Below are 27,540 nucleotides of genomic sequence, written 5' to 3'. Positions count from 1 at the left end.
TTTCCAAGTTGTAAAAGTTATTATCTTTACATTAATACGGCAGATTCACTCTCAAGATAAACAAAAGTTCTTTGAGTATTGAGTCCTGAAAATTCTTAATTTGACCCAAAGTATTACTAATTACCGCAAAGACTGAGTATTGAGTCCTGAAAATTCTTAATTTGACCCAAAGTATTACTAATTACCGCAAAGACATACAGTATTTGTATAAGATATGTCTTTTTCCTGTACATTTCACCGTTAATTTCATTACTTGTAGGCACAAACACTCTAATAATCATCGTTCGGACATGAAATTGTGCGTGTTTCTGATGTGCGAACGAAGGAATGCCCCCTTAAGTGTTTACTGCAGAAGGTTAATAAGGCATGATGGCATAACATTTAATAACAACAACTAGATAAGACTGGGACAGCCACAAAATATTAGCTCTGTGAAATTAAACAATTAATTATACTGTAACAGTATGTGACTGATGTTGCATTGCAATGCCTTGCAAAGGTTGATATATTTCAGTGTATAAGTAATCTTGGGGGTGGCCTTGTTTTACCTTATGGTTCCATTGATAAATTACCTCCAGCTGTTGTTAACTGTCTGTATTTTGAAGACCTCATCATTGACCTCTTACATGATCCAACATCTGTGAAATTTGTCTACCTATGTCCTACAAAACTGACAACTTAATTTGTTGTACAAAACTGACAACTTAATTTGTTATTGTCCTATGACAAGTTGGGAGATGTAAATATACAAATGTACTAATACTGACTAAGGTTCTCAGGCCTGTGCTCATCTCATTTAGGGGTGCCGTTTCGCTGATTTTATGGTAAAAAGAGAGAAAAAATATTGGAATGCAGCAGCCTCCATCTTGAAAAAAATTGTAAAAAAAGTTTGCATGTCAATTATACTGGTTAGTCACCCAAGCCATAAGAAATGTTTGAATAAGGGCAAATACAAGTCTTGAATGGTATATGTTAATTTCATCAGATAATCTTGTGTAAAAATGCTGCTTTTTATAGAAAACAATAAAAAGAAAATCCCCCATGTTTCGCTTTTCCTCCCTGTGGCATCTCTTTTGAAAAGAATTCGCCTTACAACCAAATATTTAATATTTTGGCCGAATGTTTAGACTTGTAGAAACCTAATGGTTGAACATGTAATAGTATGTAACCATGTACAGTAATAAATCTATGTATAAAAAAATTACAAAATGGTTCATAGATAATGCTTTAAATAAAAACCGTTTGATAAGGGCTATGCTAGTAATATCTATCCAATGGAACAACTCCACTCACTCCAGGTAAATCAACAATCAGGCACCACCTAAAGAAGTGTTTTATTAAAACTGTTTTCTCCTGAACCCACTATCCATAGAATTCCCCCCCCCCCCCCCCCCCCCCCCCCCCCCCCCGTCATGAATTGGGGGGGGCATATATTGTTACCCATGTCTGCCCAGTCTTGTGCTGTCTCGTCCCCAATGTTACTAGCTAATCTTAGGAACTGCTGATGCGATCCTCACCAAACTGTATCGGGATGATAAGTGGCAGCGGGGGCATTATTTATGTCTTAGACATTTTCTAGTTTGTCTGGAGTCCTCCTGTGGGATATGTATTTATTTGATTGGCCCAAAAGAAATACTAATTTTGGGGGAAATATGTTTCAACAGGCTGTCAGATGTAGTCTAGCTGATGTGAGTCCAAAGACAAAAAGTTGGGGAGATGCAGCAGATTTACTCAAGTCACTTTTACCACCGACGTTAGTAACAGGGGCGATGTACAGTATCAAGGTGCACTCCAAACAGGAAGACTGTTATACCATCACAGTGCTGGACCAAAACGGTTAGATCATGTTGGAAAGGCAAACATTTCATACTGTGAATACATAAATATAATATACAACTGAGGAAGATTTCCAGGTAGCATGGAAAGTCAGTGACTTTATATTGATCCTGAAATGTACAACTCTAATATTGATAATTCATTTGTTTCAGTTTTACATTTTATGCATGTTTTCCAACTAATTTTTGTGTCAATATGAAAACATATTTTCTTTTTTTCGTAAAATGCAAGCTTTTAAAGAGAAAGAGTACATCAAGGTTAAAGCTGAAATTCTTACTCACTCATGCTTGTAAAAAAAATCTGCAGGTGAAGATGTCCGAGAAAAACTTGTGAAAGCTGGGGTTGTAGATGTGCCTCATGGGTCATCTCAAGCAGTTGAAGCTGTTTCTAGGTGAGAAAGTATTAAATGCAGTCATAGGAACCATAGTAGCTGTTTCAAGGGCATGAAGAATTTAAATAACTTATTGGTAAAATATTGGGAAATGACAGGAGGTGTTAATATCTAGGAATGAAGATGTTTTCTATTATAATAACAATAATTGATATGAGAGGGTTCAGCCATTTTAGACTAGTGTACACAAGGAAGGAGAATACTAACTGCTGAATATCACCTCACCTATGGAGAACTTAACTCAATTGATAGTCATATTCGTAAGCCTTTAATCCCTAGCAGAGGCATTATAATGACCTCTTTCACTTAATGATAAACTGCTTGAACTTATTTGTTGATATTGAAAAGCTGTTGGATTCGATTTGTACAAATTGAATTGTTATACACAGTCAGTTCACCTGTGAGTAAAATTTCAAAAGTTCTGTTTTTTGATGGTTCACTTTTGAGTCACAAAGATCATAAGTTCTGTTTGAGCTCTGAATTTAATACACCATTATTTCAGTTTTTTTTAAATTTAATTTGAACTTTGTAAATTGAGTTTTCAAAATATTTTGCAAAAATTTATGGAAATATATTACCTTGTTGTAATATTTAAACATATTAGTCTGAAGGAATCTTCTCACTTGGTCCCAGGTATCCTTATCACTAAACTATAAGTTGAAATGTATCATCCTTTTGTTTTCAGCCCACTTCCGTACAGTTCACTTCCTCTGAATGAAAAAGTCACAGTAAGTAGACCAAAACGGGTCACAAAAATCTTTCATTTTTTGGGGCAGTCAGAAATCCAAGATGACCACTATTTTGAAATTTTAAGCTGCCTCAGTTTGACTGGTGCTACCCAGCTAAACTTGTGAGGATGCTAAGGAAAGGAAACTGAGGAAATGTGTTATTTTATGGCCTTGTTAAAACATGATTGTTCATTTTGTAAACATGATACTACTATTCTGGATTTCATCAAGAACACACATTTCAAACTTCACCTTCGGTCAACCAGGATTACATGGTAGTTAATAGTTGAGTGATCATGACTGTCAAGGCTCATAGGCGTTTTTTTTCTTGAAATTCGAACATTTTCTACATAGCAAGACTAAAAAATGAAGTTTGAGCCATTTTACTAATAAGTTGGTTTTCATCTCTAGGCATAAAACCTTGTTTCTATGCTGTACTTATAGGTACTGACAATGGATGTGTCAAATCCTGGTGAAATCTGGGTGCAAGAAGGAAAGGAGGACAAGATCACACACGGAATATCCATCACAGAAAACCTCAATAAGATAGTGAGTTTTCTTCATGTCTTGATCATTAGATAGTCTTTTGTCACAATAATAATGTATTCTTACATGGTTTTTAGCTCACCTGGACCGAAACAAATCACGAATGATTAAAACTTAATCTAAGGTACTTCTCGGTCAAATAAACATTTTACACATGATGCATTTGCGCTTGGATAAAATATACATGTATTTGGGTCCATTCTCTGAAAATGATGCCAATTTAAGCCCATTTTTCTCCGTTTCGGTAAATACCCCAACCAATTTTTTAATTTGATTTTATCATCATAGTAGACAGTACAGAATACAGAGAATTGAGTTTCATAAACAATATTCAAAAAAAGATAAATGAATAAATAAAAAGATATGACATTTTACATGATCAAAGGTGAAATAAAATTGATAATTATGCCTTGCTTATTTATAATCTCTTCTGCATCATTCCAATTTTGATAAACATGTATGTAAAAAATATACGGAATGCTTCACAAATTTGCGTGATAGGATAATACTTGTAACTGCTAGGTGTTACAGTTATGGAGTCTTACAACACATATTGGAAAGTAACAATAAATACAGCCTGTGTTATCCTATCATGTAATCTATGTGTTCCGGTTTGAAGCTGAAAACGAAGCTTAAGTTTTCTTTTCCTGTCGGCTCAATCATTCAATGAAGATACAGTCCTCTATCCGGTTGTTATACTTTATCACATTGTTAAGTACCATGCTTTGAGTAGTTATTACAGTTTCAATAGGGTATATTCCTAATTCAGGCCTTTATCAGCTACTCTAGTTTTGGCTTTCAAAGAAATATATACATGTCAATGTACCTATTTTCAGCATTATATGTTGAAATAGGCCTATCTAGTGAAGGAACTATAGCCTAGATATATAGTGCATGATATTGGAAAGTACATAATAAGGTTACAGAGTTTTGACTGTATTATAACTGATGAGATCTTCCAGGAAAAAAACTGACATTTTATTTGTATCCATCCAAGATAGATCAGCTTACTTCCAATTTTATTTAGGACCTTACAGAAACATATATACAATCATATCAAAACGGCACTGATATTTCACATTATTTGCAATTAATTCCTTAATCTATTTCCGCCAATTTATTTACTTTAAACTTAAAAGGTTACTGTTTACTGCATTAAACAATAATGTTCGTTTACAGTACTTGCAGTATGGATTATGGATTGGTATTTGGTCTGAATTTGTACCTATTTAGATTTGTCGACAACAACTGAGCTCCGTAACTGATGTCAAGGTGGGTGAGATGTATGCAGCTTACAGCGCCAAAGACGTCGGCTGGTATCGTGCTCGTGTCGATTCTGTAAGAGAGGATGGAACAGTCAACGTTACCTATCTAGAATTTGGCAACAAGGAGAGCGTCTCGCTGTCTCAAATGAAGGAACTGAACTCAGCTATGAAGTTGGAACCTCTGACTGTACGTCAAATCTGCTTTGAAAGCACATGCTTTGATTTTTTTGCTTTCATCAGCTATAAGATTAAATCAGCAATTCATTTTCCTTCAGATATCGCTTGAATATATCTGTTATACCCCCAGCTTACTAAAGGTAAGGGAGGAGGTAGTGATGTCACGATGATCAATTTGTAATCTAAAATCGATTCATGACAATCGATTGCAAACTCTCATAATCGATTAATCGGTTCAGCAAAAAATACAACAGAACTTACTTTTTAGGTCACCTGAGACAAAGTCTCAAGTGACCTATTCTAATCCCCTTTTGTCCGTCGTCGTGCGTCGTGCGTAGTGCGTCGTCCGTCGTCCGTCGTGCGTCGTGCGTCCGTAAACAATTTACATTTTCGACTTCTTCTCCAAAACCCCTAAACCAAATTCAATGAAATTTGGCAGGAAGCTTCTATGGCTAAAGGTCAACCAAAATTGTAAATTATATGGTCCCCACCCCCCAGGGGCCTCAGGGGCGGGGCTAAAAAGGGTCAAATTGACTAAAACTTCAAAAATCTTCTTCTCTACTCTCAGATATGGTGGAATCAAACACTCTTCATAGATGGAAGGGTCTTAAGGTGCTTTACCAAAATTGTAAATTTCATGACCCAGGGGTCTCACGTTTGCCACTGGGGAGGGGGTAAACTTTACTATAGTTTATATAGGGAAATCACATTTTTGACTTTTATTTGTTTTATTTCTATTGGAATTCATTCTAATTTGATTAACATTATCAGCATGGGATGACAGTTTGATGGCATGCACATGTTGGCCCTGACTGACCCCCAGGGGCTGATGGGCGGGGCTAAAAAGTGCCAAATTGACTGAAATTTCAAAAATCTTCTTCTCAAGACCGAAATAAGTTGGAATCAAATACTCTTTATAGTTTGAAGGGTCTTAAGATGCTTTACTAAAATTGTGAATTTCTTGACCCCGGGGTCTCAAGTTTGCCCCTGGGGAAGGGGTAAACTTTACTATAGTTTATATAGGGAAATCACATTTTTGACTATAATTTGTTTTATTTCTATTGGAATTCATTCTAATTTGGTTAACATTATCAGCTTGGGATGGCAGTTTGAGGGTATGCACATGTTGGCCCTGATTGACCCGGAGGGGCTGATGGACGGGGCTAAAAATGGTCAAATTGGCTGAAATTTCAAAAATCTTTTTCTAAAGACCGAAATAAGGTAGAATCAAATACTCTTCATAGTTGGAAGGGTCTTAAAGTGCTCTACTAAAATTTATTAATTTAATGACCCGGGGGTCATAAGTTTGCCCCTGGGGAGGGGTTAAATTTTACTATAGTTTATATAGGGAAATTACATTTTTGACTGATTTGTTTGATTTCTATTGGAATTCATTCTAACTTGGTTAACATTTTTAGCATGGGATGAAAGTTTGATAATATGCATATGTTGGCCCTGACTGACCCCTGAGGGCTGATGGGCGGGGCCAAAAAGGGTAAATTAAATTAACTGAAATATTTCAAATCTCAGGTGACCGTTAAGGCCCATGGGCCTCTTGTTATTTATTTTCTATTGCTTTTCCCCTGAGATCGTTGCCATGTATCCAGTGTTTTGAGCGTGAAACAAACCTATGCGTCTCGCAGACCATTGGCATTGAAGGGTGTCACTAAACTATGATTCTGGAAATTGATCCAATAATATCAAATGCCATTTTAAACGAATTGATAATTTATGAGTATAATTTAATTCAAATTAATTTCCAATTGATCTGACTATTGATGAGTGAACATTTTTCTTTTGTGGACGGCTTCGTGTTTTAAGCAGGATTAACATGATTGGTAACATTAACAGGAAACATTATTCAGGTTAGGAAATAACATAGATCTGTGAATCGTCATCAGTCAATCAAAATACAGAATTTCAGATGGTAGCAAGCGGCTCATGTAATGATTGGGAAGATAAAATCGTATTTTCTTCAGACAATTTTAATTTGATTCTTAATTGGTCTTAACTTTTTTTCGGCCTCGAAAAAAGTTGACATGGCAGCCATGGCGGCCATTTTGTAACATGATGGTGCAATCATGGTTTTCCTGAACAACACCTATTTCAAACTTCTTCTCACATTCCAGCAGTGGGATTCAGCTCTAACTTACCAGGAATGATCCCGAGATAGTCTTGATCAAGTGTTGTTATTTTTAGGGTTGGTCTAAATTCCAAGATGGCCACCATGGCAAATATTGCCACTATTCTCGCTACAGAGAATGCATACTACAATAGTATAAGGGTTTTTAATTTTGAGTCAGATGACTGTTAGGCCCTTGGGCCTGTTTTACATCCATTTTTACGTTACTGCATTGAACCCTCGTGCGTTTGTACGTGCATGATAGTTTTGAAGCATGAATCACGTAAAGCTGTACGTAATGTGGCACGCTGCTAATAATTAAGATATTTCACACTCGAAGGAGCTTTTTAAACATGGTGCTAATATACAGTCAAACTTCGATGTTTCGAAGTTCAAGGGACTAACAGAAAAACTTCGAAACAGCGGGACTTCGAATAATTCATGGTTGACAATAGATCAATGTTTTCTTGATAATGACCATATCTGTTAACGTTACATGTCCTCAGTGTCTTCGTGTTGATCGTCGCCTGTCAGGCTCACATCGAAAAGTTTAGTTAATTTATACCTCAAACACAACAAAATAAAAATTATTTTCATTAATTATACCTAAGCATTTTATCAATTAAACAAAATATGTATCGGTTACAAAACACTTATGTCGCGTTTAACAGATAAAGCAAAAGAAGTACAATGCACACTCACGTAAGTCGTTAGGCTTTTCTGCTAAAGACACGTGCATTTACGTTATGTGCATATAAAATACGGAATGCCGATCGGATGGAGAATGCATGATTGAATGACAAATAATCAATTTACTTGTATATTTATGTATAAGTTTGAAACGTGACACTTTGAATATGAGTAAAGCCATCGCTAATATTGTTTGTGTTTAAAATTGGTCCGGTTGTTTTACAGTTCCGTAAAATTTACTCACCGACCGCTGATTTCAATGGCGGCGGAGATTATCAGAGACGACTACCGAAATGTTTTACCGGAGTGATTAAATGTCATGGCTTCTAAATACAAATGTCATGGCTTCTAAATACACCTTTTATCTATCAATTTGGTCTGATTCTTAATTAACCCCATGACCGGGAGTGACAACACACGCTATCGTTATCCCTATTGTCAGTCAGGGCATTTGGGGGAGAGGTGTGAAATCTTGCCGCAAGGGTCCCGCCAAACACCTGTCCAGTGGTCAGTACAGGTAAATTTTTTGTTTGAATCATGAGATGTCAATTACCTATAACATCATAGCTAACGGGTCATGAAAAAAGTTTGATACATCGAAAACTTCGATTTATAAAAATTTGAATCATACATAGTTTCGTTAGTAGTGTTATATAGTGAGAAAATTCGGGACCAAGCAAAAAGTTCGATACAGCGAGAAATTCGAATCAACGAAGTTCGAATCATCGAGGTTTGACTGTATAATTTTAAACTTTAGATGTAATGATTTTGCTTTTGTCATAATTCTGGATTTAGTGATACTGTAGTTGCCACCTACAACTATTCATATTAGTTTGTACTTTCATTTTGTTGGGCGAATTGCTATACCGAGGATACATTTTGTATTTGACCACCAAGAGTCGAACCAAGTCAGCATAAAAATGAGATAAATAAGTACTTAAGTATTTTTTTTGACAATATTATATTTGTTGTATAATAAGGAGTTGTGAAACATGTAGATGTCAGACGACCTTTCGGCCACTCAGATAACATTGCATGAACTTACTAATTTCAAAGTACATGCAAACAGCGAGAACAAAATGTAAGCCTGTCTAATGTTTCTTGTGGTCTAAACAACAAGATAGAAACTACTAGATGGTCACATTACAAAGTAAGCAAGTTACAGTATCATGTGACCAGTAAAATCTATGTAATGCAGAAATAATAAAGGCAAAGTTCCGATGTGATTATTAACCGATCATCAGTTGGTTGCAGACAACCGATTTTACCGATTAATCGATTATGATTTTCAACCAATTTGACATCACTAGTAGGAGGTATATGGTAAACTGCCATCTGTCTGAAAAAAATTGGAATTGTAATAGATTCTCTTGCCTAAAAAGAAATTAATCGCATGTTTACTAACACATATCCCGTCTTTGGTGGCCATCTTATGAAAAAATAATAAATGATCTCAATGTATATTTGTTCTTTTGGAAGGGAGTACACTTGGTATTGGATGGTATAGCACCCTTACCCGGAGAAGAGACATGGAGTGATAATGCTGTAGCCACACTCCGAGAACTCGTCCTGCTATCAGGGGAGGCACAAGTCTCCTACATCGCTGAGACAGTGGGTCGCTCTGCCTCCTGTACCTCTGTTAGGCTTACGGATGTTGATGGTATGAATTGAACTCCATATATGATAAAATGTCATGAATTCTGTATAGGAAGTAAATTTCTCAGACCATTTCCTTGTGTAGTGTTGATTTGTTTTGTAGTGTTGGGATGGATTGAATTAATTTGATCAAATAATCCTTAACATACTTGTGCTGAAACCTTGAAGTGATCAGAATTATGGGGAAATGAGTAAGGACAGTGTCCTTAAAATTGAATGCAAGTATATAAGTATAGATAATGATACTGAATATATAAGATGTTTTTCAAGATCACGTTTAGCTTGCCACGACAAAGTCCTGGGGAGCTATTGCTATACAATCTGTGTTGATGGTTAAAGACCTTTCCATTGGAACTACATTTGCCAACATGCTGACCTTGACCATGACCTTGGACCTACTTTCAAAAAACTTAAATATTGGCCACAGCATGTTAGTCATACAAGAAAGGCTTTCATATGTAACTCTGGTAAATACTAGCCGCATGACAGCATGTTAGTCATACAAGAAAGGCCTTTCATATGTAACTCTGGTAAATACTAGCCGCAATATACCGCTCGGCTAGAGAGATCTTCTCTTTAGCTCGATCAGTTGAACGTGAGACTAGTAAGCCAGAGGTCCGGGGTTCGATCCCTAGTGGAGGCAGTGATATAAATTTAACTAATCCTGCGCTCTGTTAAATTGGCGCCCATGTAGGGACTCGGGAACGATACTCGTTGCTACTTGCGAAAGCATCTCTATTACCCCTGGAAAACTCGAGGACAAGTTCTTTCCTGGAGAGGGAGTATGTAACCCTGGTAAATAATAGCCGCAATGTACCGCTCGGCTAGAGAGATCTTCTCTTTAGCTCAATCGGTTGAACGTACGACTAGTAAGCCAGAGGTCCCGGGTTCGATCCCTAGTGGAGGCAGTGATTTCAATTTGATTAATCATGCACTCTGTTACACATATTTGACATGTGTTCCTTGTCACAAGACCTTTGTATTGGTTTTGCATTTGTGGACATGTTGACATTGACCTACTTCAGAATTATTTTTTTCCCCCCGAATTTTCCACCAACTCTGAGCAATGTTGTCTCCTGGCAAATCTTGTTCACATTGAATATGGTTAGAATCTTGGAAGAAATACACCATCCAGTAGTACATTTTTGACTGCAAATAAGGAATTTAAGATTTTGAAATGAGCATGACATACTGATTGAGTACAGGAATATACTGATCACATCTTTGACCTTTCGTAGGTTGTGATATTGCTGATAAGCTGGTAGAGGCAGGTGTTGTTAGGAAAGTTGGTGCTGCTGCCTCTGCAGATGCTGCTCTTTCTCCAAAACAAGAAAATCAAACGCCTAAAACCGAGATTAAACGGTAATATTCAGGAAATTTTTGAATCCTATCTAGTGATATTTTATTTAACTACTGGTAATTTAAGTGTTTGCTCTCAAATCCTTTTTATATTGAAAATAAACTTCAATTATTTGAAATTATTTGATCCTGAGAAATAGATATCTAAAAAGGAGAAATGTTTTATTTAATTGAACTGTTGATGGAAGTGTTTGCTCATAAATTCTTTTTATACTTTAAGAATTTCTGTGATGGCGAAGTCTTTGGGTAGTGTAGTGGATAAGCTGGCGCCTAATGAGGTTGTCGAAGTCATGATCACGGACGTAACCTCTCCTGCCAGCTTTGTAATACAGCTCAACCTGGATCATCTCATACGACCATTTGCTGAATTCAGTTTAGAACTCAATAAAGTTATGGAAACTGTCCCAGCTTGCTACAAGTAAGTTGGCCATAGAAAATTCATTTTTCCGTCAAATATATTGTAAAATGTGTAAGTTTGAATTCTATTGCCAGATATGTAGTATCATATAACTGGTAATTCTGCAACTTAGTTGCCAATTTTTCGTCCAATTAGATTTTTGCCACACGCTTCTTTTGCGATCCACTGATCGATTACAAATGTGTTCATGAAATGTCATTATTAATGGATGATAATTAAGTATGTAATCATACTGCCATTTATCCAGTACCACCTATAACATCCATTGCCTGTGTGAATGTCCAGCAAGATCCAAACTGTTAAGTCCTACACAGTCAAGTGTGACACTTGTAGAATATATTGGGTGTTATACATGCTTGACGAATAGCTAGGATTAATTACTACTGCGTACTGTAACAGTACCTCTTCCACATTATGAATAATTAGATGTCAGCTTACATGATCACTGATGTTTCCGATATGTATAATGCTGTGCAGTATTCACTTTAAAGGGAAGTAATTTCCACTCATGTCCGACATTATCTTTAATAATTTTAATGTTCACTTATAGATTTGTCTTGCATGTAGTACATAAAATACTAGTATTTTATCTTTTAAGATCAATTAATCTTAGTAATTGTAATAATTTATAGAATAAATTTGAAGTAAAATGTAATTCGCAGTTATTGTGTTGTACAGGTTTCTTTCACTCTTGCATTTTCCATTTCAGTCTATTAAATTAATAGAATTAATAACAGGATCTAAGACAAATCAAAAACTGTGATATTGAATGGATTATTTGCTTGAATGGAAGGGCTAATTACCAAAATTTTAAAATCCTTTTTCCTTAGCATGAAGATTCTATTTTTGAAACCAAATGTGGAAAATATTGCAAAATTTTTATTTCCTTTTTTCCAATGAATATCAACATATTAGAAATAAAATGTTGAACACATTTACAACTACCAATAAAATATTTTGTTAATTCTAAAGATAGCTTTAAAACGAAAATAAACAAGAAATGGAAAAATTAATAATGATAATAATAGAGACTTCAATCACAGACCAGATTTTAATAAAAACCAATTCAATGGTGTGTTTTCAGGCCCCAAAAGGTTGGTGAACTGGTGCTTGGGCTGTATGAGGGAGGTTGGTATAGAGCAGAGGTTAACCACCTCACAGACAAGGAAGCAGAAGTTTATTTCATTGACTTTGGTAATAGAGAAGTTAAAGAATTCTCTCAGTTGGCCGCTGCCATCGAATCCTGTGCTTCCTTACCAGCTCAGTCTGTACGATGTTGTCTACATGGAGTTACAGCCCCAGAGGTTTGGCCACAGGAAATCATACAGAGTTTTGCTGCATTGACAGACGATCCTCTTGAAGCGGAATTCAAATGCATGGTGGGTGATATAGCAATGATTGACATAAAGATTGGAGAAGATAAGATTTCAACCTCTGCACTCATCCAACAGGCAGTGCATGAATATCAGAATCCTGTGGCTGAACCATCAGTTTCTCCAGCACCAGAAGTGGTCGATACAAGTGTTCCTGCAACGACAGAACCGGCTGCAATTCCTAAAGCAGCGACCACTCCAGTGCCAAACTCACAGCCCATCATGAGTTCCGATGTTCCCGTAGAAACACTACCAATTACAATTGAAGAAGCGGTTGTATCATTCATTGTAGACTTTGAGTCCTTTTACATACAACTTGTGAAATCTCAGGCAAAACTGGTAGAATTACAGGAAAGTATATCGGTGTATTGTGCTTCTGCCAGCCCTTACACCCCTGTAAAGGGGGAGCTGATCTGTGCCAAGTTTTCCCAAGACGATCAGTGGTATCGAGCTAAGGTCCTAGACATCATGGAGGACGGTCAGTTCAGTACACAATTTGTTGATTATGGTAACAGTGAAGAGGTCAGTACAGACAATATCAGGAAGATGGATTCTACCCTGAAGACTCTGCCTTGTCAGAGTGTTCATTGCAAACTTGACAATGTGACCAATGAGGGGCAGTCACAAGACACGCTCCAGGCCTTTGCTCAGATGGTCGGAGGCTGTAAAGTCCAGGTTGAGGCTCAGCATATTGACAGTGGAGTGTATTCCATACTCCTTACCACCGCTGATGGAGTGGACATCAATAACATGTTTAAGGTGAAGGGCACTCCGAGGCACCAACTCTCCCCACATCCTGAAGAACCAAGGACCGGAAATATTAAACTGTCTGAGATAGAAAAGTTTGAACCAAAGGAGAAAAAATTTGAAATTATCATTTCATATGTTGTGAATCCTGAAGAATTCTACTGTCAGATAACCATTGAAGAAAGTAAGTATCTAGGAGCTGACGTCTTTTCTATGTGTCTCTCAAAATGACTACAATTTCTTGATGAATATTTGGGTATGTAACAAGCTAAAGTCTTCCCACTTGTTGCCCATTTCTTTGTAGGTCCTCTGAACTGGTAATGTGTCCATCGTCAGATGTTAAATTGAGCATAGATAGGAAATTATATATTAAAAACAACATCAGATGTGATGAACAGGATCATCTCTATAAGTCTCGCAATATTTCATGTAATAATTTAAAATTAAAGAATTCTTTTCTCATGAAATGCTACTAGTATACAGTGATTACATTTATAGAACAAATTGCTCCCGTTTGCTTGCAAGTTCCTTGCTTATCCAGTAATTGTAGTTAGAAAAATGGATTTTGGATACTTTTGATGTTGTAAAAAATACTAAAACATACCAATGGTATTTAAACCATACATTATATGATGTCTCCTAGTTGTCTCCTACATGTATTTTTGACTTGTAGATATCCAAGCCCTGACTCTCCTGCTGCAGAGTATTATGTTACACTGTGAGATGGAAAACACCAATCCCGCGTTCAGACCAGAGGCTGGTAACCTCTGTTGTGCTCAGTTCACTGGTAAGATAGTGTTTGAAGGCTTTGAACCCGATGTATTGTTTTGATAAGAAATGTTATATTGGAACACCTAAATAATATACTAGTACAGTGGAACTTCGTTAACTCGAACTCGGATAACTCGAATACCCCGCTTAACTCGAAGTACCTCGCCGGTCCCGGCCGAATTCTCTCTTTATCTTAGTAAAAAAAACTCGGAAAATTCGAATTCGGATAACTCGAAAAACTCGGATAATACGAAGTAAAAATTTGGTCCCAACAATAAAAATTGTACTTGAAATGTTCGAATAACTCGAAGTATAATTTTCGTCGATCGGTGGCAAACGCCGACATTTTTTAAGAGCTAAATTCCGTTTGTAATACTGAACATATCGGCACTACTAACCTACATGCTATTATAAGTGTTTCATAAATTCATAAAAGAAATTGTCGGTTGAATCTTATAACAACAAGTCTTGGTGATAAAAAGTACTGCTTTACTTACATCAGGTAATTTCCCAAGGCGGTCGCCGATATCAGTACACACGATAGTCAACAACTCATCTGCCCGTTCGCTCAAGCGGAACTAATCTCCGACACACCGGTAGATCTACCCGGCTGATGTTTTTACAGGTGTAGAAATGAAACAGTCACCGGCGCCTATTACATCTTTAAACTGCTGAAAAAATAGCGTAATTACTGCCGAGGTGTTCAGAGTACAACTGTAACGGTCAGTGCTGTCTATTAAATCGGATAAAACGCCAACTCAGTTACAGTAACATTTTATACGCACATGCGCAGCCCAACTTCCGGTGCTAATACACATGGAAATGGCGTGGTTATCAATAAAAAGTAAGTAGGCCGATCAAACAGTATTTTATATATGTCCAATAAAAGGTAATGGTTCTGTTACGTTTTGTATGCAATCTGTTTTAAACTTAAACGGTTATTTGTTTTGACATTAATAACTTGTTATTTTGTCGAATTCCGTTTTATCGTTTACCTTTTGCAAACATGACTTGCACATCAGATCGTTATTGAAGTGACTAAGTGAAAGAAACTTTATCGTGACTGTATATCGGCAAAACTACACCAAATTACAAGTGACATAACGAAACATTACATATATATTTACATGTATTGACCAGTCTTCACACTAAACTGATGAGCGACAGAGCGAAGTTATAATGATTATATAATGTTGACAAATATTGACCAAACTTTTCACCAAAAAATGATAACTCGCTTAATTCGAACACTCGGATAACTCGAAGTTTTTTCGTGGTCCCGTCGACTTCGAGTTAACGAAGTTCCACTGTATATAAAATCAAGTGTGAAATTAATTATTCTTATATCTAAACATTTCAGGTCACCTGAGACAAAGTCTCAAGTGACCTATTCTAATTGCCTTTTGTCCGTCGTCGTGCGTCCGTGGACAATTTACATTATCGACTTCTTCTCCAGAACCCCTAAACTAAATTCAATGAAATTTGGCAGGAAGCTTCTATGGCTAAAGGTTAACCAAAATTGTAAATTATATGGTTTATATAGGGAGATCACATTTTTGACTTTTATTTGTTTTATTTCTATTGGAATTCATTCTAATTTGGTAAACATTATCAGTATGGGATGACAGTTTGATGGCATGCACATGTTGGCCCTGATCTGACCCCCAGGGGCTGATGGGAGGGGCTAAAAAGGGCCAAATTGACTGAAATTTCAAAAAAAAAAATTCTTTACTCCCAGATATGATGGAATCAAATACTCTTCATAGATGGAAGGGTCTTAAGGTGCTTTACCAAAATTGTGAATTTCATGACCCTTTGGTCTCAAGTTTGCCCCTGGGGAGGGGGTAAACTTTACTATAGTTTATATAGGGAAATCACATTTTTGACTATAGTTTGTTTTATTTCTATTGAAATTCATTCTAACTTGCTTAACATGATCAGCTTGTGAAGGCAGTTTGATGGTATACACATGTTGGCGCTGACTGACTCACAGGGGCTGATGGGCGGGACTAAAAATGGTCAAATTGACTGAAATTTCAAAAATATTGTTTTCAAGACGCAAATAATGTAAAATCAAATACTCTTCATAGGTGGAAGGGTCTTATGGTGCTTTACTAAATTTATGAATTTCATGACCCTGGGGTCACAAGTTTGCCCCTTGGGAGGGGGTCAATTTTGCTATAGTTTGTATAGGGAAATCACATTTTTGACTGATTTGTTTTATTATCCCCTCACGACGAAAGTCGGGGAGGGGATATAGCGTTCCGTTCGTACGTAAGTACGTACGTACGTATGTTTACTTTTTGTCAGCACTCTTGCGACTTCATTTTTGAACGGATTCTGACCAAACTTCATATATGTTTCCAGCATCGGAATACCTCGAACGAGTATGTGTTTCAGGGTGCCAGGGTCAAGGTCAAGGTCACCGTTACTATTTATAGAAAATCTTTGTCAGCACTCTTACAACTTCATTTCTGAACGGATCCTGACCAAACTTCATATATGGGTCCAGCATGGGAATACCTCGAACGAGTTTGTGTTTCAGGATGCCAAGGTCAAGGTCAAGGTCACCGTTACTATTTATAGAAAATCTTTGTCGGCACTCTTGCAATTTCATTTCTGAACGGATCCTGACCAAACTTCATATATGGGTCCAGCATGGGAATACCTCGAACGAGTTCGTGTTTCAGGGTGCCAAGGTCAAGGTCAGCGTTACTATTTATAGAAAATCTTTGTCAGCGCTCTTGCGACTTCATTTTTGAACGGATCCTGACCAAACTTCATATATGGGTCCAGCATAGGAATACCTCGAACGAGTTCGTGTTTCAGGGTGCCAAGGTCAAGGTTAAGGTCATGTCTATTGCAGTTCAGTGCAAATGACAACTGATGTTATTTCAATGTCCTGCAATAACCCCCCACCCCCACCGCCCATTTTGCGTCAGAGTTCATGTGTTAGCACGCAAGGGGATTTGTATGCGTTTGCAATGCGCGGGGCCAAAAAGGGTCAAATTAAATTAACTGAAATATTTCAAATCTCAGGTGACCGTTAAGGCCCATGGGCCTCTTGTTCTTTTATGAAGATCTTTCATTTTCAGCTGTTGATTTCTTAATCAGTATATTTTCTGAGTTTCTGATGTTGAATTTGTAGACGGGTCATGGTACAGAGCGGTTGTTAGGAAGGATTTCCCAGACAACACATTACTTATCCATTTTATTGACTTCGGAAACACCGAGGTTGTACCAAGGGATAAGGTGCGCCCAATTCAACCCGAGTATACAGAGCTCCCTGTCACCGCATTCAAATGCTCCTTACATGGTAAGTGATCCTTAGGAAGCTTTATGTACAAGGCTTAAAAAATTCCTGATGTGGTAATTTATCTGTTTGGTGGGTGATGTTCTATACTAATAATATAATTAAATTTCAAAAAAACAACGGAAGCAGACAGAGCAGACGTCCTCTGTACCCGGCTGCTTCTTGAAAAGTGATGGATCTCGTTATCTCTCGTGATCTCACTTGACATATGACTGGGCCTTGAACTCACAATCTACGGCACTTAATCTCCTAGCCAGAAATACTCGCAGCTTAAACCACTGCCCCACATCCATGTTCTTAAAAAGAATCTTTCAATGGCGCAGTGATGGTTGGTGTGATATCCTGACATGATCATAGTGACAAGTCGTCTATTAGATGATATGAATATCTGAATCGCAAAGTATATAATACATGAATGTGAATTGTACACATACATTCAACACGTACAAAGTACAACTACGACAGGAAATTCAAATCTTCATCTTTGGATTAATGACACATAGTGCATATGATACATTGTGCTTATAATTATATATATAACATAGTAACACAAATGTATATAATATATATGTATACCAGGATCATATATTTATGGCAGGGTTGAAGCCAGTAGGTGCAGCATGGTCTAAAGAAGCATCAGATAAGCTTGGAGTATTCTGCAACGAGAAGCTGATGTTGGATATCATTGAGAAGGGCGGGGGATGTGTACATGGTGGAATTGAGTGCTGGTGGTACCAACGTTTCTGAACACTTGGTTGAAGCTGGATTGGCTAAGAGGCCCCAAGCAGAAGGTGAGTCAAATGCACAATTTGTTAAGATTAAGATTTGTTTCTAAAATATTTAATATTATAATATCTAATACAAGACTTGTCAATTTTTAATGAGATTTCATAACTTGTATTCTACCGAGCTCATATAATTTGGACCTTTGGTAGATCAAATTGCTAATTGTCCAGGTGTTTTTGTGGGTTGATAAATATGTTGCATTGCTATATAACAAAATATGAAGAGTTGTAACACGCATAAACAATCACTGTCATTGTCGGATATTTTTTAGCAGTAAGGGCAGATCTAAACATTTTCAACTAGTTTCGAATTGAGGATTAGATTTAGTAACTTTGCTTTACATGTCAGAAGACTTGTAATAATACAGATATGATATGCTTGTGCTGATGTTATTAATAAGTTGTCCGGAAAATGATTCACATATCTTGAAAAATCCTTGAATTCAGTATTATGCTATGAAGATTGAAATAAAATTGATCATTATAACCCAAATCCTAATAAACAAAAATTCTTTCTTTGTATTTGAATAACCACAACATTTTGTCATAAACATTGCTTGTGATATTTTCGGGAATTTGTTAGGAATCCTGTTGCAATATTAAGCTGTTCTTACACTAGTCATGGTCAATTGACTGCTTGATTTCTTTGAGAGACATAAGAACTTGATTACGGCAAAGAAAAGAAAGTGGGCATGTTTGAATATGAATAGCCCAGTGCTTCAGATTGACGATGCGAGCGCGCCAATCCCGCATGATTTTTAGCCCACCATCATCAGATGGTGGGCTGTTCAAATCGCCCTGCGTCCGTGGTCCGTCGTCCGTCCGTCCGTCCGTCCCTCCGTCCCTCCGTCCGTAAACAATTCTTGTTATCGCTATTTCTGAGAAAGTACTGAAGGAATCTTTCTTAAATTTCCTATGTAGGTTCCCCTTGGTGCCTAGTTATGCATATTGCGATTTGAGACCAATCAGAAAACAAAATGGCCGACAGGCAGCCATCTTGGATTTTGACGATTGAAGTTTGTTATCGCTATTTCTGAGAAAGTACTGAAGGGATCTTTCTCAAATTTCATATGAAGGTTCCCCTTGGTGCCTAGTTATGCATATTGCATTTTGAGACCAATCGGATAACAACATGGCCGACAGGCAGCCATCTTGGATTTTGACAATTGAAGTTTGTTATCGCTATTTCTGAGAAAGTACTGAAGGGATCTTTCTCAAATTTCATATGAAGGTTCCCCTTGGTGCCTAGTTATGCATATTGCGTTTTGAGACAAATCGGATAACAAAATGGCCGACAGGCAGCCATCTTGGATTTTGACAATTGAAGTTTGTTATCGCTATTTCTGAGAAAGTACTGAAGGGATCTTTCTCAAATTTCATATGTAGGTTCCCCTCGGTGCTTAGTTATGCATATTGCATTTTGAGACTAATCAGAAAACAACATGGCCGACAGGCAGCCATCTTGGATTTTGACAATTGAAGTTTGTTATCACTATTTCTGAGAAAGTACTGAATGGATCTTTCTCAAATTTCATATGTAGGTTTCCCTTGGTGCCTAGTTATGCATATTGCTTTTTGAGACCAATCCGAAAACAACATGGCCGACAGGCAGCCATCTTGGATTTTGACAATTGAAGTTTGTTATCGCTATTTCTGAGAAAGTACTGAAGGAATCTTTCTTAAATTTCATATGTAGGTTCCCCTTGGTGCCTAGTTATGCATATTGCGATTTGAGACCAATCAGAAAACAAAATGGCCGACAGGCAGCCATCTTGGATTTGACGATTGAAGTTTGTTATCGCTATTTCTGAGAAAGTACTGAAGGGATCTTTCTCAAATTTCATATGAAGGTTCCCCTTGGTGCCTAGTTATGCATATTGCATTTTGAGACCAATCGGATAACAACATGGCCGACAGGCAGCCATCTTGGATTTTGACAATTGAAGTTTGTTATCGCTATTTCTGAGAAAGTACTGAAGGGATCTTTCTCAAATTTCATATGAAGGTTCCCCTTGGTGCCTAGTTATGCATATTGCGTTTTGAGACAAATCGGATAACAAAATGGCCGACAGGCAGCCATCTTGGATTTTGACAATTGAAGTTTGTTATCGCTATTTCTGAGAAAGTACTGAAGGGATCTTTCTCAAATTTCATATGTAGGTTTCCCTTGGTGCCTAGTTATGCATATTGCGATTTGAGACCAATCGGAAAACAACATGGCCGACAGGCAGCCATCTTGGATTTTGACAATTGAAGTTTGTTATCACTATTTCTGAGAAAGTACTGAATGGATCTTTCTCAAATTTCATATGTAGGTTTCCCTTGGTGCCTAGTTATGCATATTGCTTTTTGAGACCAATCCGAAAACAACATGGCCGACAGGCAGCCATCTTGGATTTTGACAATTGAAGTTTGTTATCGCTATTTCTGAGAATGTACTGAATGGATCTTTCTGAAATTTCATATGTAGGTTTCCCTTGGTGCCTAGTTATGCATATTGCGTTTTGAGACCAATCAGAAAACAAAATGGCCGACAGGCAGCCATCTTGGATTTTGACAATTGAAGTTTGTTATCGCTATTTCTGAGAAAGTACTGAAGGAATCTTTCTCAAATTTCATATGTAGGTTCCCCTTGGTGCCTAGTTATGCATATTGCGATTTGAGACCAGTCAGAAAACAAAATGGCCAACAGGCAGCCATCTTGGATTTTGATGATTGAAGTTTGTTATCGCTATTTCTGAGAAAGTACTGAAGGGATCTTTCTCAAATTTCATATGAAGGTTCCCCTTGGTGCCTAGTTATGCATATTGCATTTTGAGACCAATCGGATAACAACATGGCCGACAGGCAGCCATCTTGGATTTTGACAATTGAAGTTTGTTATCGCTATTTCTGAGAAAGTACTGAAGGAATCTTTCTCAAATTTCATATGAAGGTTCCCCTTGGTGCATAGTTATGCATATTGCGTTTTGAGACAAATCGGATAACAAAATGGCCGACAGGCAGCCATCTTGGATTTTGACAATTGAAGTTTGTTATCGCTATTTCTGAGAAAGTACTGAAGGGATCTTTCTCAAATTTCATATGTAGGTTCCCCTTGGTGCCTAGTTATGCATATTGCGATTTGAGACCAATCGGAAAACAACATGGCCGACAGGCAGCCATCTTGGATTTTGACAATTGAAGTTTGTTATCACTATTTCTGAGAAGTACTGAATGGATCTTTCTCAAATTTCATATGTAGGTTTCCCTTGGTGCCTAGGTATGCATATTGCTTTTGAGACCAATCCGAAAACCAACATGGCCGACAGGCAGCCATCTTGGATTTTGACAATTGAAGTTTGTTATCGCTATTTCTGAGAATGTACTGAATGGATCTTTCTGAAATTTCATATGTAGGTTTCCCTTGGTGCCTAGTTATGCATATTGCGTTTTGAGACCAATCAGAAAACAACATGGCCGACAGGCAGCCATCTTGGATTTTGACAATTGAAGTTTGTTATAGCTATTTCTGAGAATGTACTGAATGGATCTTTCTCAAATTTCATATGGAGGTTCCCCTTGGTGCGTCGTTATGCTAATTGCATTTTGAGATCAATTGGAAAACAATATGGCCGACAGACCGCCATCTTGGATTTTGACAGTTGAAGTTTGTTATCTCTATTTCTCAAAGTACTGAATGGATCTTTCTCAAATTTCATAAGTAGGTTCCCCTTGGTCCCTTGTATTGCATTTTTGGACCAGTCTGTCCTGAAAACAACCTGGCAAACAAACAGCCATTATCGTTAAATCTCAAATTTCTTATATAGCTAGGATTCCCTTATTTGAAAAGTACTGGAGGGATGTCTCAATTTGCACAGATTAGTAAAATGAAGGGAAAAGTAGAGAAAAGATCAATCTGACATGGAACCTATGAAGATCATTCAATGGTGGGCGCCAAGATCCCTCTGGGATCTCTTGTTTTAAATGACGCACGACTTTGTCTGTACATGGGCCTGCCGGCGAGATGCAAATATATACTAAAACGAAAGTAGGTAGGTTCGTAATAAACCCCATTCCGTGAGATCACACAACCAAAAGCACATGTTTGGAAAATGACAGTAGAATGACAAGTTTTGTCATAAAAAAGAGAAGTAAATTCTTTGAATTTAACTCTTTATGTACTCATTCAAATTTTGCTGTCCGTGCCGGAAGTGAACGCTTGGTAGTCCTTTGGTGTTGGAGAATATGGCTATCACATCGGACTTCGATAAAACAATCTTTTACTGATAAAACAATCTTTTACTGATAAAACAATCTTTGGCTGCTGTATGAAGCTTAATATCAAATGAAGTTTATTGTATGAAACGAGTAAAAACTCTTTTACCGAATATTTCCTTGGAAATATGGCGAAATCGCGAGGAAGAATCGCGGAAATACACCTGTTGACAGGCGTATGTGTCACACGTGTGTAAGTAATCACGCAGCCTAAACATTGGATTTTTTTCGCTATGCAAATGTTTTACATGTTTCTAATTTATTTTGATGATTAAAATGACTCGGTTACATATATTCTATCGTTTTTGATAGCTTTATTGTTTTTACTTGTTAACAATCGCGCAGAAAACAAAAGTAAATTTGAGGCCGCCATTTTGTTACCTATGTAAACAACCCAGCATAAAACGCTGAATTCTTTGAAATTGACAATCCTAACGAATGAATATGCTTCTGGTACGTTAAATAACTCATCAATACAATATTTACAATGCTTTTTATTTCTTAAAAACGTATCTTCGGTGTCATTTCCTACGTATGACTATGCTGAACCAGTGAGTAATATCAACATATTTCACGATGTTTTCCGACGATTTGAGTCGTCACAAAAGAATGAAATATTATAATGTGCATATTGCAGTCGGATATGTAGACATAAACTGGAATGGCTATTTACATTGAAATATATTTGTTTTTTTTGCCGGTAGCAAATTGACTTGGTCGTCATGATTTGGATCAGCGGGTTTGGTGTTTATAGTGAAGAATTAAACGATCAATTATGTCAAGTTTTAAGTAAAAAATTTGGGAAAACAAAGGAAAATTTATCTTACTTATATTACAGTATCATAATTAATGTTTGGATTATCAGAATCACAAATATTTCGTTTCAAAATTGTGATAATTTGCAAATATTGACTTGGCGGCTATGTTTTGGGATCCCTAATAGGGTATGTACCTGCAGCTATCGCTCGATGCTTAAATGTTTGATTTTAACAACATTCAGTCAAAAATTAAAGTAGACAGATGAGTTATGAGACAATCCTATGAATGCCACTTTAGTTAAATTCAGTCTGTTGTCCAAAATAAATTATGGTACACTAGTAAGAGGTCATAAAAATGATGGCCCATGATTTAATAAAATGACCCCTACTTTCTGGTCAAGATGGGCTCAATGACCCACGTAAATGCAAAATCACCTGAAGCTCTGATAGCAGGCAGTCAGACACTCAGTGAGATTAATTCAGTGACTGCACTTCCCCCTTCTCCCCCCCTTCAAATCAATAGTGGTATAGAAACAAACATTGAAGCATTTTGTTTAGGTCACCTGAGACAAAGACAAAGTCTCAGTTGTCCTATTGCGATTGCCTTTTGTCCGGCATCGTCCGTCGTAAACTATTTACATTTTCAACTTCTTCTCAATAACCAATAGGCCCAGAGACCTGATATTGGGTGTGTGGCATGCTGGGATAAAGGGCTAAAGTTTGTTCAAGTGGATGAACTTGACCTTCATTCAAGGTCACAGGGGCCAAATATGCTAAAATCTTTAAACACTTTCTTCTCGATAACCTAGAGGCCCAGAGACCCAATATTAGGTCTGTAGCATGCTTGGATGAAGGGCTACAAAGTTTGTTCAAATGGATGACCTTGACCTTCAAGGTCACAGGGGCCAAATATGCTTAAAATATATCATAAACCAGGTGACTGTTAAGGCCCATAGGCCCATGGGCCTCTTGTTTCAAATGCAGGGCCAAATTCTTTTATTGCCAAATAAATACAGATTTGATAGTCCTTGAAACAATCCAAATCTCATATTGCCTCATAAATGCAGAGTAGTTATTGAAAATGGCAAAAAAGTCCTGTAAGTCCTTCAATTTGGTCTGATCAACTCTATGCACCAATAAGTTTATTTCTGATTCTACCACAATACCCTGTGTTATTCAACTCTCAGACCATCAGTTAATCATTACAGCCGTTGATTAACAATCTGTTTATACCACACGTGGTATAAACTCTGTACGCATTTCGATTGGCTAACACGGTGAACTTTGACCCAAGCTGCAATTGTTATTGACGTCATCAATAATCTAATGACGTCACATCACCGGGTCCCGGACGTCACCGGTACACTTTATTTGCATACGCGAAATTATACTTGGCCACGTTTCCCTTTGATTCAAGCCGATATTATTGTGGTAGAAACAGGTGACATGACTCGAAATTGTTGGATATGGAATTTATTTCACACTCGTAAGTTATTTTTTAAAAGTTGCAAAAAACACTCGCTAAAGCTCGTGTCTTTTGTAACTTTTAAAAAATAACTTATTCGTGTGAAATAAATCCCATATCCAACAACCACTCGTTGTGTAACCTCTATTTATATAAAATCCTTTGGCCTATCACTTTCAGCAGATGATGAGGCGGCCAATATTCAGGAACAAATTGCACTGCTTGAAGCTCGACTGCAAGCTATGAAGAAGGGCAAGAAGGAATAAAAGGGTTAGAGGTAATGATCTTGTCTAAACTTTCATTATTTCCACTCTGGGCTAATTGTCATAACATATTTTTTAAATGGCCCAATGTTGTTGGTGGGCAGATGAAAGACATACAGATGTTGTAGTAGAGATTAAGTTCACTTGCCCTAAGTGGATGTTCGGGCAGGTCTCAGCTCAAAAACAATGGGGTACTTGAGTAACTATGTTTTCAAGGTGATATAAGACCAAAACTACCTTAATTTAAATTATTGTATGTAAAACCCCATTCCTAATTATCAATGAATCCTAAAAGTAAGTTTTAAGATTGATTATTAGTGCATTTATTTGAATGTGCTTGTAGACCTAGGATTTAGGCAAGTGCCTTTAAAAAACTGAAAGTTTTTCTTTGGTTTTGTTAGATATTGTTTTAAAAGTGAGTAAAGTTGCTTTGATTTATCTATTCCCAATAGATGGTGATTTGTCTTGTTGGTCATTGAGGATTCCTGTAGTGAACAGAAATGGAAATGTGGATAGCTGCTGGCAGACAGCAATGATGGAAATCCACGGTCGGTAAAAGAATGATCAACCTTTACAAAGATCCTGGTGGACTGGTCATTAAAGGACTAAACATTTCAGATATGTGTTGATCTGATGAGAAAGTGATGGACAAATTCTGGTGTGTCCTAAATATGTGTACACGCAGATTTACTTTGTAACAGTATTCCATGATTGACTTGTGTGCAAAATATATTGAGTATATGACATTCTTGCACTGTCACTTTTTCACTAGCTGGTATTGTAAGAGTTTTCTATAAATACTTGCAATTTCAGGTTATGACAATGTTTTTATTTTCCTGTTGAACCCTTTGCCTGTAATTATTCCTTTTTACTCGGCTATTAATCGATACGACAATATTACCATTTTTGAGTTAACATGTACTGAGTAGGATTGACTAAATCAATAAAATTGGGATCATAAAACATAACTTCATGTTTATTTAAGAGTCATCTTTGTCTCTTTGTTTCTACCAGAAAAAGGAATTGTAGGTAATTATGGTGCAATGTGTTTATATTTAGAAAAAGAAAGTAAGGTTGAATAATCCATGAAGAGAGATTTTCCTTAGACTTTCACAAACATAAAGATTATTGGCACAAGTAAGATTTCCTGTTGGTAGCAGGCAAAGGGTCAAGGGATTTGATAATAAAATGGTATGAATTCCGAGTAAGATTTCCTGTTGGCAGCAGGCAAAGGGTCAAGGGATTTGATAATAAAATGGTATGAATTCCGAGTAAGATTTCCTGTTGGCAGCAGGCAAAGGGTCAAGGAATTTGATAATATAATGGTTTGAATTTTACAGTAACCTAGCTATATAAGTGTTAAGATCAAACTCAAATGAGAGAATACTTCTGTATTAAGTACAAAGAACAATTATATAAATACTTTACAAAAAGTATTACATAAAAAAGTAAAACGTAATAAGTATAAATCAACTCTTTATATTGTTTCTTATGGTTCATTATAATTTGCCAAAGTGACAATACTGATGGTTTCTAATGATGTTATCATTTCCTGTGGTTGTTCATATTAAGTTTGGTTTCACTATTGTTAATAGTTTATTTTAATAGTTAATTTCAAATTTAGATTTTTTTTTTGTTGTACTTCTTTTCTTGATTATTAAAATTGGATCATTTCTGATTTTCCCAAGGGCTCTGAAAAGCTTTGTGAAAAAGTAAACATCGCTTTCAAAATTGTAAACTTTGTCGCACAAAATAAACTTGTCACTAGAGACATGATATGTGAAAATCATGTTGAAATTGAAAAGTAGACCTTGCCAGATCATACACTCGAGACGTAATATGTGAAATGATGGTGGAACTGCATTACATTCCACCATTTTAAGGAAAGTTTATTTTAATACATGGAGTTAGAAAAAAATATACTGTTTAATTTGTAGCTAAGGACTAAGACAAAAAATACACTTTAATTTGTGGTTAAGGACTAGCAGTGACAAAATTTTGCCCTTAGTTTCCTGTTATTACTGTCACATTTATGAATCTTTCATCCCATGTTAGTCTTGGTGTGCTTTTAATAAATGACACCATATTTGGAGTTATTTGAAGACTGGAATTTTTCTTCAATGGTAGTATTTTTTATTCTATGCCATTGCGAAAAATAATCCAGTTCATTATTCCAGAGGTCGCCATACAGATTCATTCTTACCTCACTTAAATGTGTTGAAAATCAAAGATTAATATTTTCAAAATCAAACATTTCAATATCGAGTGTATCTATATATCATTTGTACCAAAGCTTGATATATATGTCAATGATGATTATCACTAGCCCTAGGCCTCCACCTCTGGGTTGCGAGTTCGAAACCTCGTAGGGCAGTTGCCAGGCACTGACTGTAGGCCGGTGGTTTTTCTCTGGGTACTCCGGTTTTCCTCCACCTCCAAAACCTGGCACGTCCTTAAATGACCCTGGCTGTTAATAGGACGTGAAACACTGGCAGTTAATAGGACGTTAAACACAACAAACCAAACCCCTTGGGCGGTCTTTATAGACAGGTTTGACTGTAAACTCGGGGTAGCTTAGAACTATGATAAACACAATTTATTATGTTTCTGTATGTTTGTT

The 27,540-nt window shown here is 36.8% G+C and overlaps 1 protein-coding gene across 5 annotated transcripts in view; it reads left to right on the top strand.

Annotated features, from left to right (window-relative positions):
- Window positions 1-25,473, top strand: part of LOC117339368 (tudor domain-containing protein 1-like) — a 49,825-nt gene extending 24,352 nt beyond the window's left edge. For 4 of the 5 annotated variants that reach the window (XM_033900921.1, XM_033900918.1, XM_033900922.1 and 1 more), the window contains 14 exons: window positions 1,665-1,836; window positions 2,143-2,227; window positions 2,913-2,955; window positions 3,400-3,504; window positions 4,735-4,953; window positions 9,235-9,415; window positions 10,650-10,773; window positions 10,991-11,188; window positions 12,273-13,492; window positions 13,982-14,095; window positions 17,228-17,395; window positions 17,991-18,183; window positions 24,838-24,934; window positions 25,373-25,473. In XM_033900921.1, coding sequence (XP_033756812.1) covers window positions 1,665-1,836; window positions 2,143-2,227; window positions 2,913-2,955; window positions 3,400-3,504; window positions 4,735-4,953; window positions 9,235-9,415; window positions 10,650-10,773; window positions 10,991-11,188; window positions 12,273-13,492; window positions 13,982-14,095; window positions 17,228-17,395; window positions 17,991-18,139 — 2,778 coding nt within the window. In that variant the 3' untranslated portion in view covers window positions 18,140-18,183; window positions 24,838-24,934; window positions 25,373-25,473. The remainder of the gene's footprint in view (window positions 1-1,664; window positions 1,837-2,142; window positions 2,228-2,912; window positions 2,956-3,399; window positions 3,505-4,734; window positions 4,954-9,234; window positions 9,416-10,649; window positions 10,774-10,990; window positions 11,189-12,272; window positions 13,493-13,981; window positions 14,096-17,227; window positions 17,396-17,990; window positions 18,184-24,837; window positions 24,935-25,372) is intronic. The other variant, XM_033900920.1, reaches the window with a different exon arrangement.
- Window positions 25,474-27,540: the final 2,067 nt, after the last annotated feature.

The sequence above is a fragment of the Pecten maximus genome, chromosome 12 (assembly GCF_902652985.1).
Source record: "Pecten maximus chromosome 12, xPecMax1.1, whole genome shotgun sequence".
Classification (NCBI taxonomy): domain Eukaryota; kingdom Metazoa; phylum Mollusca; class Bivalvia; order Pectinida; family Pectinidae; genus Pecten; species Pecten maximus.
Note: the sequence above shows the minus strand (reverse complement) of the source record. Positions and strands in the feature narration are given on the sequence as shown.